At 32.8% G+C, this 19,539-nt stretch overlaps 1 protein-coding gene across 2 annotated transcripts; it reads left to right on the forward strand.

Annotated features, from left to right (window-relative positions):
- The first annotated feature begins 237 nt into the window (after window positions 1-237).
- Window positions 238-17,841, forward strand: Naam (Nicotinamide amidase). Of its 2 annotated transcripts, XM_085957055.1 has the most exons (8): window positions 358-582; window positions 3,178-3,364; window positions 5,680-5,784; window positions 12,899-13,033; window positions 13,117-13,245; window positions 14,318-14,486; window positions 15,754-15,896; window positions 17,638-17,841. In XM_085957055.1, exons 1-8 carry the CDS (start codon window positions 503-505, stop codon window positions 17,725-17,727), a joined length of 1,038 nt encoding a protein of 345 aa, XP_085813181.1. In that variant the 5' UTR covers window positions 358-502; the 3' UTR covers window positions 17,728-17,841. The 2 variants fall into 2 exon arrangements, with proteins under 2 accessions (XP_085813180.1, XP_085813181.1); XM_085957054.1 differs by lacking the exon at window positions 17,638-17,841 and having other exon boundaries at window positions 238-582; window positions 15,754-17,358.
- The last annotated feature ends 1,698 nt before the right edge of the window (window positions 17,842-19,539 follow it).

Raw genomic sequence — 19,539 nt, forward strand, 5'->3', positions numbered from 1 at the left:
ATACGTGCCACTGCTATAGATACATACAAATAATTCGATACGATTAAGAATAATAATTATTCTTAATCCAAATTATAACGGAATTATTAAAAAAAATAGTAAGTAATTTTCTGAGATAACAACGTTGCCTTGAGAAAATATTAATTTTCATTATAGAAAATGGCAACATTTACGACAAAAAACGCGCACATGTAACGATGTAACCCCCTTTGTTGTTTTTCTGAAATGTCAGCTGTCAAATCCAGGATGACTAATAATTTTTCAGTTGGAAATTTTATCTTGCCCTGGGAAGTGTCGATAATTAAGCTGAAGTTTGAAATAAAAGTAATATTGAAATAAAAAAGTTAACGTGTAAATTGTCCTTTAGTAACTAACGTAGATAATAAACAAACTTCGTTGCTGTGCATCGCGGGGAAAAGGGAGGCGAATAAGAGTATAATACAAGTTTATAAGAGTGATTTTCGAAGTAACCGGTGCCATTTGGTTCCAAGCATCTAAAGTGATGGAATATAGCGACGGAGTGGATAATATTACCTTGTGGACTGACATGGACGCATGCTTTTCTACATTCGATAAGGACGGGTGCGTAATTTCACTATCTTAACACATACAAATTTTCTGTCAATACTCAATAATATAATCCAGGAAATTTTAAGGTTAGATGTCAAATTTCAACGCATTGAATCGTGTTTTGCATTAAAATAGAACTGCGTTTTACGCAGTGTTATATAAAAATACAATTCTATATCAATATCCACTGCGACACTTTAAAAACTAGGTATATAGTAATAATATTTTAAATCGTAATTAACTAAAATTGGTTTACTTCATGGTCCAGTAAACTCATTTTGACATTTCACCATAGATTATATTGTGATTTTTACCGCCGTCAGCGTAAATTTTGTCTTTTATTTGGTGAGGTATTTTGCCGCGCGATATTTTTTTAATCAAAATATTGATTATTTCATATTATTTAAAATTGGCGGGGATTGCAGTATTTTTTTATTGTCTTAGCAGGATGGTGGTGCCAGTGTAAAAAAATAATTAAGACAAATTTTAACACGTGATTGGATTATTTACCGAGTGATTTATACCGAGATGTGATTATAAAAATATAATTATTAATCCATTTTGACAGTAGAATTACCAGATTTTCAAATTTATGAAATATATTTTTTGATAATATCAGCGTTCAATACAAAAATCATAATAGTTAGGTACCTACCTATATTACCTATTGCAATGTGAAGATACTAATTTCGCAAACATTAAAATGTCCGACAATCGATTGTATTACAAATTAATAATACTACCAAGTATCGGAATCGAATAATATCGATTACGAAAACAATATAATTTGCCGACGGCAATCGTTTCGGTTTGTAGGTATTTAAATTAATCTAAGGTGTTTTGGTACCTACAAGATGGTTTACGTTTACAGTAAGCCAGCCGGGAACCGCGCCAATTTTCATAGCCGATTTTGGCAAAATTCTTGAATTCAAGAACGATAACCTAACCTAACCTAACCTAACTTTCTAACATATCTTAACCTAACCTAACAAATAATCCAGCATATCGGCTATTTTCAAAATTGGCTGGCTTCCTGTAAACCGACAAGAACCCGTATTTTTAGTTAACAAATTTAGTCATCTAACATTCACCGCTCTAATTTATCTTGAAATAGTTTTGTTTACTGTGAATAATTGACCAAATAAAATTATTGGCTTATGTTATCTTATCATATCTCAGATTAGTCATTGCATCAATTACTTTTCATGACTCGTTCTGGTTGATTAGGTCATTTGAGTCATGAAGTATCAAACTCATCTGCCTCTTCACCTTACGCGTGACTTACCGATCTTCTAGTCAATGATGCTTCGGTTTTCAGATCGTTCATGAAGAATGCTGACTAAATGGATGTCGTAGTTGTTCAGTCATAGCGTATCTGCTTATAAGATGGTGTCATCATCATCAGTCAGGGTACTATGTCACTGTCAATTAATGTTTGTTGTCCAAGATAGACATTGTCGCTTACCCCCTTGATTTGAGTGCCATTGATGATAAAGCAGTTTATCATTACTTTTGTCTTCGAAGCATTTATCTTTAAACATGGTATTTTACGGCTTGTTCGCGGCTTTGCGACATGGCAGAATACAAAAAAACAGTTGAACAAATGTTTGTAGGTACATACATTTTAAGACAACTTTTAATAAGTGTTTATACATCTGTTTATTTTTGTTTAGGGCAGACATAATTATGTAGGTCGTAATATTGACTTTCAAATATGAAATTGCACAATTAAATTTTGCAATATTTCGTTTTTTGTGTCATCAACATTCTGTTTGCTCTTGCGGTCTGTCAACTCAGCACATTGAATAATGTCTAACTAATATGCTTTTTTGTCATGTCATAATTAACTTAGATTATACTGGGAATTCTGGGAATGTTGGTGGAAACATAATAGATTTAAGCAATTACAAAAAATCGTATCACAATGAAAGACTTTTATAAATATTATAAACTCGTATCTTGAGATATGTGTTTGTAAGTACACATAATGCTGAACTCCGACCAATGATTATACTGAAGATGTCTCTCACAAGTCAAGATACGTGTTTATTGCAGTAATATTGTGGAATGATTCACAGTAAAGTTCCAACGCATTCTCGTATCTTCGACAATATGACTTATCGGTTGAAAGTCTAGTACTTACAATAGATTGAAGAAACATTTTTTTCATAAAAATATGTGTAACTATACTAAATGGATATGTCATAGAAGAAAATTTATTTCTGAATTAAAAACAGAATAAAGTTGTTTTTTTTCCTTTCTTGAAAAGTTGTGGTTTTTTGAGATACGTGGTTGTAGAAAAGACATGACATTATGATTTTGCCTTTCAAGTCAGTATTAGGTTTTGGATAAGTAGACATCTAGATTTTGAATTCCACAGCTGAATAAAATGGGCGATTATGTATTTTTTCTTCAATGTTCGATAGAATTTAGAGAATGGACCAACTGGCTAATGACTATATCTATTTAAAATATCTCTTCAGGATGACTTCTACCAAATTCTATTAAAGTATAATATTGTCCATTTAAATGCCAATTTAATACACCGTCATGTCCACGTTGAAAAGCAATCTTCATGGTAATATATATATTTTTTTAAATTTATAGTGATGGTCGCCTGAGCCTTGAGGAATTTCGATTAATTTGCCGAGCGCTGTTCAGAAATGACAAAGGACACATTTACCCGCTCGATGACGAGAAGGCAAGACACATCTTCGCCGTTTTCGACAAAAATAATGATGGCTATATCGACCGAGACGAATTTATTTTCTGTTGGAACCACTGGATCAAAGTTGTAAGAAAATCATTTCCTTCTTTTATAGCTTGCTATTTCATTTTCACCATTTCCACTCCAAGGTAGAGTGCTATATTACCATCATTTGAAGAATAATACTGTGTAGGTCCCTAAACATCAACAACTTTTCAAAAGACACAAAATAAATAACCCTGATTACAGACGACCCTTATTCACTGCAATTCGTTTTATCGCTATCGATTTTGCACTTATTTTAACATATTCCATGCACTAGAAATCATCATAATGAGTTGAAACACACGCGTACGATCAGATTCATAATAAGTGCAGACAGGCAATATCCAATCCTTAGAAGAAAATATGGTATTCCACAGAGTGGAGGTTATATTAATAGATCTTTGTTTTTACAAGAAATGGATGTTAGTCACTTGCTTAACCTATGGGGTCCTTACTCTAGTTAAAACACACATTGAAAAATAACATGTGAACTTGCCAGACCCGCGTTTCTAACCCACAACATTATAAGCCGACGTGTTAACTGTCTGCCATTGTGGACGTCATAAGAAAGACAGACAGGTTAAGGGGGGTAAACTATGTAAATTCTTTTTTGCAACGCGGAACAAAATTTATAAAATATAAACAGGTTACCTGTATTAGCGCTAAACATGATATTTTTTAAAGTGAATCTTTTTACATGAGCTATACAGCAATTTCGCCTGTAGATTGTGATGTGTAATGAAAAACCATCACAAAATAAAGCTCACAGTTGGCCTTGACCCACCAACCTTTTGATTAACAAGGGAACACGCTGTCCAATATACAAAAGACATTGTGGCTAGAATGACAATTTTAATTAACATTAAGGGCCCAGGTGTCGTGTAAAGGTCGAAAAGGAAAGATTTGGGGTTATATTTGCGAGCTAAATCTATAATTTGTAGACTTGTAGAAAATATCTATGTACCATGATTCTTTGTAGAATTTTTTTCTTTTTCGGTGGTTATAGTAGCATTTTTTCAAATTATTTTGTATTATTTTTTCGATTTGAATACTATTTAACATTTATATTGTAAAATACATTCGGTAAACTTTTCATTGGAGTTTAACATTTTGCATTCTACACTAACTAACTACACACAACTATTTTTTAAACCCACCTTGTAATGTGTTTTGATCTCTTGCCTTATTCGAGTCATAATAATGTTGGAAACTGATTGATCTAGATATGTTTCCATAATAATATTATTGTAATGTTGTATATAATTAAACAGCTGTTGTATATATGATATTATTATTAGTATATAATATTATGTTATAATAGTCTTTACATTTGGCAAACAGTATTCTTCTGCTGCATATGTTTTTCCAATAGCTTGGTATGTTTAGTCTAGAAAGACTGTTTATTTGCCTATAAGGAATATACATATAGAGATATTATATTTGCTTATGAAAAAATTTGATAAAAATTCGTATTAAGATTGTAAGTTGTACAACCAATATATCGTCGGTGTTTTGTAAAAAGAGCGAATCAACCATTTTGGCGAAATCAAGATTTTAATGAAAATACAATATGTACCCCTTTAGCTTTGTTGTGTAAAAACGGCGAATTTGTATCTTCACAGGAGAGTAAAAACGATAATCGCAAGGGCGAATATCCATTTAGTATTACGAATAAAAAGCGAATGTGACATATTAGGCCTTTTAAAATATTATATAATAATGCCTATTATAATGACAGTATTCTTTCTAAGCTTTATTATAAACTTATTAGATATTTATAATCATCCACAGGTATAAAACAAATAAATGTAAAAAGTTAAAAATCCTCCTGTAAAATAGCATTTTGGTTAATTCGCCCTTTTTACAAAACACCGACGATATGGTGTGTGCCACGATGGCTTAATGTCCACCTCTAAAGTTGTGGGTAACAGGTTGGAATCCTGGACCTGGGAAAATTAAAACGTCGCCTTGCAATTGTGCGTTTGATCCAAAGTAAGAACACAATGGGCTGAGCGAATGGCTAACAATCATTCCATATGAAAAATCTGTTGGGATAAGGATCTATCTAAGTATTTGCAGGCCTCACATGCTGCACTTCGCGTATGATATCACAATATGCGCTGTGATTGTAACCTTGATAGTTTCTATGGTGGTACAAGTAAAAGTGTGCAGATCCGATTTTCATACTATAATGTTTAATGCTTATGGTCACTATCACTGACATGTTTAAATCACGCCTGTTGTATCGCCTTAGCTCGCTCTGTGCCCATTTCAAACTTAGTTTTTTCATGCCCAAATTATCAAACCTTACTTGTGTATGTATATTTATAATATATTTTCCATTGCGTTTGTTATAGATTGTTCGACCTGTGAATGTCTTCCTTATTGTGGATGTCCAGAATGACTTTTTAACCGGAACCTTGAACATCAGTAACTGTGCCGCCCAACAGAATGGACTCGAGGTAATGGATATTTCAGTTTTTTTATGTCTTAAATTATTGTACATGGCCATTGTAATCAATGAAGACTTTTTACTATTATGGGCATTATTAAAAGATGTGTCTTTCATTCTTTACCCTGACAGAATTTGACAAAAAATAACTATTATTCATTCATAAATTCCGATTTATAATGTACATTTCAAAGACGTTAACGAAAATCTCCTTCTATGAAGATGCAGTCTAAATAAAATGTGAAAGAGATATTTAGAAAAGGGTTACTGAGGCTAATGATTAAATTAACTCCAAATCATTTTTCATCGCAAATTATATTGTAGCAATCTTCACACTTGGTGAGTTCTGAAATTTATTTGCCTAGGTTGCATTGAACTGGAAATTCCTTGTATTAACATTTCAATAATGAATAAAATAAATGAATAATCACATAAAAATCTTAATTTTCATTTTTATTCACAAACAACTGTACAAACAGAATATTTATTTTTCTAGAGTTAACAAAGCAACCATACTAAAATTGTTCCAAAATTGCTATCAAATGTTACAATTCAAAAAAGTTTATTTATTTTCCTTCTAGGCAAGTATGAATAGTCCAAAAGAAATTTTGCATGTTATAATATTATTTTACCCATCAATTTAAATAGGTAAAGTTAACTCATAAATAATGTATTTCTACTATCAAAGAAATAAAAAAATAATGCTTGAATTAAACAAATGCTGAATAAATTATACATAACTGACATATTGCTACATCCTATGACCCTGTTTCATTCATTCATTATGTTATCCTCATTTATTACAACATCTCATTAATCATTGATTTTTTTAAAAATACATTTTACAAATAATAAGCCAAGCATTTTGTAGATTCCTTATCAAGCAATGTGAACATGTAAACACATTTTATATATAAATACCTTAAATTTATCATACATTAATCATGTTTTTATCTCAAATACATTAAGTTCTCTATGACACATTGTTCAATTATGGTTTAGTTAGAGATAAGCTGTTTATTGTTAAAAAGTAGTTTTGATACAAATTATAATACATCCTCACTGTAAATTACACTCTACAAACTGGTTTTTAAAAGCAATTTATTTATGTAATGTGTGTAATGTCAAACATACCAATTTGAAAAAAAAACGCTGTGTTTTGTTAACTTCAAGCTACAACTGAATCGAAAATTTTATGTAAAATATCACACCAACAAGTTAAATGTTGGCGCTCTTTTTTTGAAAACATTTTAGCAGCTTGAATGTGGGAAAGGCGAAAGAAAGTAGTTGATGTAGTAGAGATTGTTGTATTATGTATGTGTTTATGTCTTTGCAATGGTTGGACGTGAGTTGTGGTATGAGAGATAGGTGGCGTAGTTTACGCTTTTGAGTTGCGAGAGACGCCTGGTGAAGATTTGATGATTTTAGCTTTGATTTTTGTACTATCTATTTATTAATTAGAATCATTTATTTTTGTTAGTCCACCACGCTGTTATCTTCCATGGGCAATTTTCGTAGAACCAGTCAAAGACACTTGAGTGTGTGGCGACCTCAGTTTTGGGTATATGCTCCTGAGATATTTCCAGGCGCAGAAAACTGCTAATGCTTCACATCCAAACGTAGGGCCTTATGCTCGATTAAGACTAAGTGTGTTGCGGAGCAGGTTGGTTTGGAAGGGGTCTATGTTTTTGTTACCGTTGAGAGTGGGATTTTTGATTAATCGGTCGTTAGGCATCGTTAGAGGTTTTAAAAGAATATTTGTTGGTTAAAGTATTTTTCACTGCGATGGTCAAGGGTTTGTATTTGTTAAAAATTGTCATGTTGTTTTGTGTTTCGACCCAGTGTATAGACCTAATAAGCCGAGCAAGTGACCAACGTCCATTTCTCGTAAAAACAAAAATCTCTTAATTCAACTTCCACTCTGTGGAAGGCCCATGTAATCTTCTTAGGATCGAACATGGTAAAAAAAAGTATTATGAATGGTTTACGAGATATTTAATGTTTAATGTGGTGAGTGTGAAAATCGTGGGTGATTTTGAAATAGCTGCTATTTGGGCAGTTTTCAAGGTTTTTTTATGATTCTTCTTTTTACCGTGTAGTTATCGCTCTAGTTGAAGTAGGAGTGGAGCACTGTTAACAAATGTGTGTAACATGAATGTCTGACACCGAGTACCAAGCTGACCCCAAAATATATATAGATTGTTATAGTCTTATATTCATCATTTTAATTTTTGACTATTTATCGTAATGCAACATTCCTCAACCAGGGGTCATAGAACAAATCAAGGGCCAAAAATCAACTATTGTGAGGGTCCAAATATAAGCTGCATTTTTCATATAATAAAATCAATTCCACGTACGATCACTTTTTCTGACGTTGGTGAGGAAAACATGAAAGATTTTGAGTGCCTTCACACTACTAAGGTTTGTTGATTATAAAAGGGTAGCAATATTGTTTTTGCACTTTGGGACAGTATTATAATATTATTCATGAGTGATAAACTCATTCTCGGTTTTTTGCGAAAGTAAAGCTCGATCGTTTGTGCATCGTTTATAAGAATTATATTTATCAGTAGCGAAGGGTGGAGGTAGGCTGTTAAGATCTGCCATATAGAGTGCACATTAAACTTTGTTAGTCATACGTATTTGTTTTTATTGAACTGAGACTACAATTTACAGATAGTATTGGTTAGTTTTTAAAAATCAATTAAACCCTGCCTAAACCAAACCATAAAAGTTTTGGTATATTTTGGGCGATACGACAAAATTGTGCACACTTTTTCATTCATACTTATTTGTTTTCATTGGATTAAGAATCGGTACATATTTATTACACATATTGTTGGTTATTTTTTTAATTCATTAAGCCATGGCTAAACCAAACTATAGTAGATAAAAAATATTATTCTATCTATAAAATATTCAAAGTTATGTATGATTTAATTGCATAATTTTAGATATTTTATAGATGGACAAGTATTTTTTGACTATTATCTATAATGGCATGGTTTTCGCAGGTTTAATTGAATTTTAAAAACTAACCAATACAATCTGTAAATTGTAGTCTTATTTCAATGAAAACAAATACGTATGACCTCCACCTATACCTATACCTCCACCCTTCACCACTGATATTTATTCAAATTTCATTTTTAATTGTAAAAACGGTGAAGGGGCCACATGTCAAAAAAGTTTGAGAAACACTTGGCAAAATGTATTGTTTCATTCTAAATATTTTATAGCGAAATCTTTGTTAAAATTGAGCTATCTTTTGTATACTTAGGTAACATGCATTCACAGAGTTCATGAAAGGTAATGCATTGTACCACCTTAAATGTCAAACATCTAACTTCAAAATTTATCTATTTTGGAGCGCACATGCAATCTGGCCTATTAAAAGTTTTCATCGATCACCGCACAATATTTTCTAACTAAGTTAGCTGGCTATAATTCACCTTGATTGCGAAAAATGTTATTGGACTTTTTGCCAGTTCCGAATAGTAGGTTAAAAAGATGGATATAAATCTTTTCTATTGCCTGATTACATACAATTGTACCACATAGATAGTTTCTGTTTACCAATATTTATTGTTGGTAGGTATGCTTTTGACATTCATTCAGTTTTGTTTAAAAGTTTGTTATTTTTAATCCAGTCCGTTCTAGGCGAAGCACAATATTGATCAGCAACGAAGACTCTAATACTCAGGGATTATTTAATGTAATGAAATTACATTGTGAAAATCCTTTAAATACTATGAAATTATTGATTCTGTAATTGAAATTAATATTTTAATACTCAGGGATTATTTAATGTAATGAAATTACATTGTGAAAATCCTTTAAATACTATGAAATTATTGATTCTGTAATTGAAATTAATATTTTTATGAACTGATAGGCAAATCCAATAATTATAATTAACAACTTAGATGGAGAATCGTTTATATTTTACAGATCAAGAACAGACAGCAAACAATTTACAATATTTCATCTATGAATAATCAATGTTGTTTTTTGAGAATTAAAATTAAGCCCTGTTAAGGGACACTTGCTATTCCTGGCGCACAGTGTTACCTGAGCCTCGATTTTTCAGAATATAGGGCCAGGTAAAATGTTTGTTACACGCCTTATTGCTAATTTTGTATATTATTTATAACACTATTTAAATAAAACGTAATATTAATATTTATCTGTGTTGCAGTCAACTCCTTGTTATAATATTATTATCTGAAGCCAGTTTCGGCCTGATGATGATGATGAAACGAAATTTACTTTATTCTCCATTTAAGGACGAATACGTTTAGAATAATACTCTTATAAATAGTATAAAATTGTTATTTGGTAATTAAATAATGTTGATTCGCATGGTAAGAAAAGATGGGGTATCATAATGACAGATTTCTTTTCTACAAAATTTACTGATTTTTTATGTTTGGATTCCTAATTTACCGCAAATTCTTTCATTTTCGACCTTTATACGGCATTCTTACCCTTCAATAGTTAGTTATAGTTGCAAACCGCCGTTTTAAAAGCACTGCATATAAAAGGCGAAACATAATAATTATAGATAGACGAGGTGAATTATTATGCAATTTACTGCATCACTAATATCGTGTTGACTGCATTAACGGCTTATGAAAATGTAGCAATGCTCAAATTAAATGCAACAGTGCTCAAGTTGAAAGCACAATCGGCTTAATTACATTTCTTAGATTCTAATTAAGTCAAATGTATACGTGTGCCTGGGACGGGGTAGTAATATTCGGGCTGACATGCAACCCCTTGTTACGGTGAGTTTTTGATTAAACCACGGGGTGGCTTTTAACACGTTAGGCAATCGCTTCAAACAATAGACTTGCAGAAGGGTGATTGATTATTCAGATATTATAATTATGTTTTATTTGATTTTTTGCTACGCTTTTAGGGGTTGGAGTTAAATGGAGAGGTTAAAATTTAAGCAGTTAATTATTATTCATTTAAACAATATAATATTATTGACACAACTTATATATTAACCCAATGCCTACGGGCCCTTTTAATTAATTTTGTAATTAACGTGTTAATTTGCATTTGAAAAGCAATTAGCAAAAACACAATTTTGTGCAGCCCGTAAACATTGGGTTAATATTCTTAAAACTATTTTGAACTAAAGCAAATAACTACAAATAAGTAATGTATACTAAGTAGGAGCACATTTTTTCGAAAATGGCATTTGCAGTGTTTCCCAACTTACAACATGCTAGTACCGTAAAAAAATGATAGTAGGTACCTACCTGTCATGTCAAATATAATTTGTGAATTTTTTTTTTTTTTTTAATTATATTGAAATTAAATTATAATTAACATACCAATTATTATTTGTTGCATCCGAAAAACAGTTTTTCTAGAACAAAAATGGATTTAGGGTAAATTTGGATAAACCTCCTATTTTAAAATTATTTGATTAGACCGAATAATTAGATACCAGAGAGATATAGTCGAACTCGGTTATTACGATCACGATACAGATTACGAGCAACTTATCGGATATACCGAGCTAAAATATGGTCAAAAATTTTCTTAAAACTGTTAACGTGTTGATCGTTTAAAACATTTCGACCCTAAGCAATAAAATCCAACTGGACGGATGCTGCCGGGATCGCATTACGTTTATGACACTAGTTAAGTGTCTAGATACCTACCTAATTGGTGTTTTCGCCGACAATATTGAAAAAGTATCCACGCATATGGTTGAAATAAGTAAAAAATCCAAGGTTTGTGAAGTCAGTAAGTTGGTACCTACGAGCGTTCATTACAATAAACAACTTCTTTTGTAGTTTATAAATGCCATGCTTGTTTCGCGGATTTTTACGATTGTTTTCAGATTTTTTATTTTTAACTTGTTTTGGAATTTTTGTGTTATGTGACCGCTCATTTAAAAATACCTATTCTCTGATATAACGAGTAACTGTTATGACGAGCAAATTCAGTCGGTCCCATCTTCCTCGTAATAACCAAGTTTGACTGTAGGTATATGAAATATCTTAGAAAATATTCTCAATTCAGTGAATACAAAATGCATGACTGAAAAGATGTGCTTTATTTTTGTTGGATCTTCACAGCTTATCGTTACTATTATGGCATGGTTTACGCAGGGTTTAATTAAATTTTAAAAACTAGTTGAAACCATCTGCAATTTGTTTTCTTAGTTCAATGAAAACAAAATAATTATGACTGATAAAGTTTAGTGTGCACTATTTATGTCAGATCTTAACAGCCTACCTTCACACTTCGTCACTCGTGGATAGGGAATCCAATCCCGAGCCAAAATTCTGATCCCGGGATTTCGGGATTACAATTTGACAATCCCGGGATTGACATTTTTTTCCATTGTTATTATAAAATTTTTATATTTACAAATAACATTGATAAAATCGGTCAAAAATAAATCTAGTATAATTTATACCATTTAAGACATTTATTGTTGATATTGTACACGTTCAATCTCGGACGTACATAAGTTTCATGGAGTAAATAATATTGTAATATAAATAATAATGTGAATTTAATATGAGATTGCTGTTTCTGATAGTAAAGACATAATGAATGGATTAACGAGATTTAAAATAGTAAAGCAAATAATCATGGCGTACTTATGGCCTTTCCGCTTCATAAATCTAATTAGTCAGCCAAATATGAAACTGCCGTAAAACGTATGATATCATGGTGGAATTACTTTGTTTAAAGTGCGAAGCATTGTTTTGTTCCAATCTTTCTCATTATTAATAATTTATGTGAAAAAAATCAAATGAATCGGCAACCTACACATGGGTATAAATCAAACTTCATTCAAACTCAGTTTATTTCTAATGTAGTTATTTTTTATTTTCGCTTTTATTTTATTTTCCATAAAAATTGATAAAAAAATCAATCCCGAAATCCCGGGATTAGGTTTATCAATCCCGGGATTCATAGGTATCGAAAATAGCTCGGGATCCCGGGATCCCGGGATTCGGGATCCCGGGATTGGAATCCCTACTCGTGGATACAAACCAAAATATTTGTAATAATAATAAACACAACATTGTATTCTGTAATGTTTTTTATCGACTTTATTTTTTAACAATACATTTTAAATTGTTTAGGTTATAGCACCAATCAACCGACTCCTGGAGACGATTCCTTTCGATGCCGTGGTCTACTCTCTGGACTGGCATCCCAGCGATCACGTTTCCTTCATCGATAATCTTCCACAGAGAGAGCTTCATCACACCAGTCCCGTAAGAGTTTTTGTTGTCTTGCCAAAAATTAATAAACACTAACTATTAATAGCATCATTATAAAGGGATATTGTTAATTTTAGGTATCCGCTGACAATGCACAAACTTATGACACAGTCGTATTTGCCGGACCCCCATTGATGAAGCAGCGCTTGTGGCCACGACACTGTGTGCAAGACTCGTGGGGATCAGAACTCCATAAAGACCTAAAGGTACCATATTGTCGTACTCAAATTATTTAAGGGGTTCATTTAACCAATAATTTGTAAAATTAGTCTGTGACTCACCATATATTAGGATTTAGGATTAGGAACATACATAATTTGAAAACACCTCAGACATACGTATTAGAAAAATATCTTGAAAAAAATATGGCACCGGACAGGACTTTGGACGCTGGCTAGTAATCATCTATAATTGGTATCTTGATTCAAACCACAAAAGCGTGTCGCCAATATAATAATTCTTGTCACGAAATTAGAAAGTAATTCAGTCACATGACTGTTAGTTAATTTCGTTGTGATCAGGTGGGTAAATTGGTAAAACACATTATGTAGTCCTATCCAGTGCCATATTTTTATTAAGATTTTTTCTAATAGATATGTTGATGAGGTGTTTTCCAATTATGTATATATGAGTAGTTATTCGTAAAACTGTCTATCTTGTTTTTAGTTATAGTTTCGAAGTCCATATTCTCCGATTGAAACTACCAATAAGTCATTTATCTTGCTGCGGTACCCGTTTGCCACAGTAAACAAATTTTTAGCTGCGTCTGCGACCAGCTCAAAATATGCACCGAACCTCGTGGATGTATTGGTTGTTCTTAAATCAATCTTGGAATGTCAGCATGCCAAATCTCACAGTTTTGCTTATTCACACACCGTGTGGCAAAAACATCCTATAATTTTTATTCTCTAAAACTTATTTGACAAATATTATATGGCCTGCTGGATAATCAATTCTTGTAAGTATGTTAATGCAGATCTTTCATATTGATTTGTGGCATATTGCCGTATGAAAAGTTGTGAATATTGACAAATTGAGGAGTTTGAATCTTCGCTCACTGTATCAAAGTCATCACTGTAATGATGCACATATCTTAAATTTTTTTTTATTGAATTATGAATTGTGGTTTCAGATGGCACATAAACTTTTCATAGTGTTTTAGGATGTTTTCATGCCGAAGAACTATGTATCTTCATGATTAATTTCCCATGTCTCTATGGAATGCCTCAGTGGCATTTAATATATTATTATGATTATGCAATTAAATTTGTGTTTTAGATAATTGAAAGTGGAATCAAAGTGTACAAAGGCACAAATCCTGAAGTAGATTCATATTCTGTCTTCTGGGACAACAAGAAACTTACGGAGACCACTTTGTCATCACAACTGAGACTAAAGAATGCCACCGATATTTACATTTGTGGTTTGGCATATGACATTTGTGTTGGTAAGTAAATAAGCCAATGTAATTTAATATCCCGTTTACACATGCATGGATTTACTACTGGGAGTACGTATTATCGCGGCCATAACAAAATAATTACAAGATAAAAAGAACTTTTTATATACCACATTTTTAAATTTTCTGTTGAATCATATAAACTTGACAATTCTATGTATTGATAATTTAGGACAAATAAGGCAAATTGTCAACAAATCATTTTTTTGCTATTTTGCAACATACAAACAAACAGCTATAGAATACTGAAATATCATTTTGATTTCCATAGTAACGCACGTATATATTAACAATTTAGTTGCTAGGACCACCCTCTTAGCAACCAATAATAGTGGATTGGATTACGGATTTCTTCCGAAATAACTTTTCATACAAAACAGAATTAACTGAAAATGAATTCAATTCTAATTAAAGATGGCTAAAAGTATTAAAAGAATGCATAGGCATCGTGTTCTGATATATTCTAAAAGTTTCAAATGTCTAGCTAGTCGGGAAGTTAGTTATAAATCGATTGCAAGATTTGTACTGGATAAACAACCACCAAACAAACAAGAATACGAGCTAAGAAAAACGTGGTAAAAATGCATGTGTTAACACTTATTATTGTGCATATTCCAAGAATGCATATGGATTAAAAAAGTTCAGAAGCATCTGCACCGCACAAAGACTTATTTTGAGGTTAACTGATCTTCACAACTTGTCAAATAGTACAATAAAATGACAACATCGTGTCTCGCTCACTCCTGAAGAATGAGATTGGTGAGACAATCAGCACTTTTATTATCACAGTTATCGCGATAGTTTAAAATACACACTATTGGTGCAAATAAATCCATGCACGTGTACTAGGTGCTATAACATTCTTTATTGAACACACATAATTTGAAAAGACCACAGATATGTAGGTAGGCACTAGATTAAAAAATAAATAAATTGACGCCCAGCGGGACTCGAACCCGCACGCACTGGATTCTCGCCAATTTGCTTTTACCAATTGACCCATGTATGTCCTATCTAATTACGACAAAATTAATTAAATACATACATATTTGATGCACTTAATAAATTGCTTTAATTTTTGGCAATCGGCTTTTGTATCATATCAATTTGTATAACCTAACCTAACTGTCGTCTCCGTTAGAATAAATTAACCATTTTTTTTTATTTAACGAATGATTCGCAAGATTTGACTGCTACACAAGATTGAAGATAATAATCAACAGTGAATACGATAAATTGGACATATGATTTGCAGGTGCGACAGCTGTAGATGCTTTGGCGATAGGCTACCGCACAATCCTCATCGATGACTGCAGCAGAGGCGTCGATCTATCAGATATCGATAAAACTAAAAATACAGTTATCACAAATAATGGAGTTATCGTCAATGCTGAAAATGTAAGTATGATCCATTATATTTTGGCTGGTTCATATTGTGTAAAAGAACTTTACGCTTCTTGCACATATAAGGTGTTTTTTTATGAGATAGAAGGGTATCATAAAATATGAAAATATCAACTATCTTGCATTGTAAAAGTCAAGGAATTATTTTATAAATGTATATTTTCATCAATGGTTCACGGCTTTTGAAATGGATTATAATTTTAAACTATTTCAAAATTGATATTATGTAGTGTCACATTCAGGACCCATTATTTTAGTGTTTTATTATTTGCCATTTATGTTTATTGTAACATGGAATATTGTCAGATAGTTTTTAATATTTCTCATTCTACTTCTTCGTACTCGTAACCATCATGACTGAGGATTGTGATCACTCTGGAACAAGTATTGCGGAACTCTACACCAGCCTTCCCTACCTTTCCATATCTCTGCATGTCTTTTGGTGGATGTTATCAATTTTCCAGTGAAGCTCTTGGATACTCCACCTCATCAGTGTTCGCCCTCTGCTCCTTTTACCAGAGACATGCTCAAAACGATTAATGTTTCAAGGCTTTCCATATTCAGTATGTCAAAGAATCATACAACATAGTGCAGGCACATAGGATAGGATGCTCAGCTTGTGCCATAATATGATGTTCATCTCAACCTCTCACGACAAACTATTTTATATATACCAAATAAAACAAAATTCTAAAATGACTAGCATCTGTGAAATAAACGAGAAAAATTATTTCATCTGTCATGAATTTGTATTTCGAGTGTTTTGGTTGACCATCTGTAGACAATTCTTTTAAGCAAACACCGCATATCGAATATATTTTGTTTGGTATAAAGTTGCACATGTGTGAAGATGCCACCACGTATGGGGTTCATAACATTTAGCTACTATGGGATGCTATGTGGGCGGGAGTAGTAGGTAAAGTGTTATGAATGCAACGATGTGTGAGTTGAAAACTGTTACGAGTTAGCTGACAGTGAATGTAGTTCATAGTAAAATAATTGATTGTGACTAAGTTCATTAAGACCAAGGATGATGGATCACACATTAGATTCTGCTGAGAGAGTCTTTATATTGTTCGGGTTCTGACAGCAGCTACAGACGGGTAAGAGAAATCATTGCAAACGTGCGATTACGGATACATAATGATAAGAGAAGAAGTTTTCAAAAATCGATATGTCCAATTTGTGTTTCAACCATATATTCTGATTGGTTGTAACGTTACTTTCTTTTTTTTCTGTCGTATCATATTTTCGAATTGGAACAATATGTCCATTTTGGGCGGCTCTCGTGGTGCAGTGCGTAAGGCACTGGCCTTCCACCCGAGAGTTATGGGTTCAATTTTCGGTGAGGACAGAATATTTATGTGTTTTTCTCAAAGCCTGGGTGTTTGTGATTATTAAAAATTACTAACGACCACCTTGTACGAAAAAGCAAGGACATGGTTATTAATAATTCTAAAAAAAAAATAAAAAAATATTGATATAAGAAAAAATATTGGTAGTTGAGTTTGAGTTGAGTTGAGTGGAGGTTTGAGTACCTATATCTTTTTAATTTATTGGTTTTGTATGCTATTGGGTTTTTAAACATTTATTTTTTGGTATGGTTCTGTCAGGTTTTGGAATTTACATTATAATATACCTAATATAGAATACATTTTTTTTTATGCTTTGACTATTTGAGGACTTATCTTGGACTTAGATAGACACATCATTTATTTAATTGTTTTGGTTTAAGGTTTTGGGTATGGTAGAAGGAAGAGACCGAAGACCAGAGTTGGGATACAAACTGGCCATGGAGCTGAAGCACGCTGTTGTGGAGCAGTAACACTTGATTCCCGCAAAGACACTTGCTCAGTCATTTCAACAGCGAGATTTCTACCATTTATTTTTGCTGAATATATTTTTGATTAATAATCAAGTGACTCTAGAAGTAAAAATAGTGCCTTGCCTTATATTATATTTCCTTGATTGGTACTTAATTTGGACATTAATCAATAGTGATGTTTGTAGGTTAAGAATATTGATGGCTCTATGACAATGGTATTTATCTGTAAAGCTGTAGTTAGACATGGCACAAGAATCAACTGAATATGCGTATGTAAAGGCAGCAAGCATAAACAATCTCAGAATTTAAAAAAACTTTTGCAAAAATGTTACATAACAGTATTCATTTCATGTCTGCCTTATAATTTTGTGTTCATTAGTTTTATAGCACGCTACTGCGACTTCGTGTCATTTATTTCCTTCATCAATATTATTATCATCAATCCTCTGCTGATAAAGGTCTCTGCACTGCTCCTTTCATAGTATTCTTGCCATTGCTTACTTCTGTTAAATTCATTAAATTTATCACTCCAGTACATTTTAGGAAAAACCTTTATATTCCTTTTAGGTATGTACCAATGAATAACGCAATTTGTCCAGTGATTCAATTCTTCAACAATATTTACAGGTTGTTCATATTTCATACGTTTGTCTGCATATAATAGATGTTGTCGAAAGCATAATACCCCGTTTACACGTGTATAGATTTACTGTGCAAAGTATGAAAATGTATGGGGAAACATGTATTATCCTGCAGTTGGCAAGATTGTGTGCATGAATCAAACAAGTTTGGAAGGTTCCGAATTCAACGCGCAAGTAAGATTATTTTCGATCTGTGCCTGCACAGTAGAGCAATACGGGCGAACATGCCGGTAAAAAAACAGAACTACTTATTTTGAGTTTAACCGATTTTCAATACAACCTGTCAGATAGTACCTTTAGAGGGCTCGCACATCAGAACTCGCTGCATGCGTCTTACGACAAATTCGTCGATGTGACGTTATCGTAAACCAAGAAACAAACGTTATCAAATGGAGCTTCGCAGATTGGCCGATGCAACTGCGACTCTGCGACTCTGCGACATGCCTCAAGTTGCATTGGCCAAAGCCTGCATGTCGATCTCGAAAAATGTCGACTCCGCGCATGCGCACAGTCCGCACAATCGGCCATTTCTGTCTCTGTCTACACTGTCATTGCTCGCTCATCGCTGGTCACCACGTTTGACGTTTGTTCATACAATCAATACAATAAAAATGGCAGACGAGAGACTTCTCCTTTTTCGCGTTTGACGTTTGCCGCTAGGCAGATGTGCGAGGTTGTAGCATGCAACATTCGCCGGTGGTCTCAGAAGTTTTGATTTATGGCCATCAGGCACACAAGGCGAGTTGTGATGTGCGAGCCGGCTTAAATGAAAACATCGCGCCTCGCTTACTCTTGAAGAATGAGATTGGAGAGACAGTCAGCACTTTTACGTGTAAACAGTTATTGTCATGATAGTTTAAAATAAGCACTATTGCGGACAGTAATTCAATGCACGTGTACAGGCGCTATAATTCTCTTATCTATTTTATCTGTCATAGTATTCGAAACCTTTACTACAGTAATTCCCGTATTTTTGTAATGATTATTATGTACATCAACTACTGGAAGCACTTATCTATTGGATTTCATAGTACCCAAAAAGTGGTATGTACCACTGTTAAAGATCTATACAATTACATACATAGTAGGTATATTTACAGGTTTAGATATCGTGGGCCATGTCACAGCAGAGTATTAATATGTTATAAGCAGCGTTGTTCAATGGAGCTAT

The sequence above is a fragment of the Rhyacophila brunnea genome, unplaced genomic scaffold (assembly GCF_057557595.1).
Source record: "Rhyacophila brunnea isolate RB1 unplaced genomic scaffold, BYU_Rbru_1.0 scaffold_6, whole genome shotgun sequence".
NCBI lineage: Eukaryota > Metazoa > Arthropoda > Insecta > Trichoptera > Rhyacophilidae > Rhyacophila > Rhyacophila brunnea.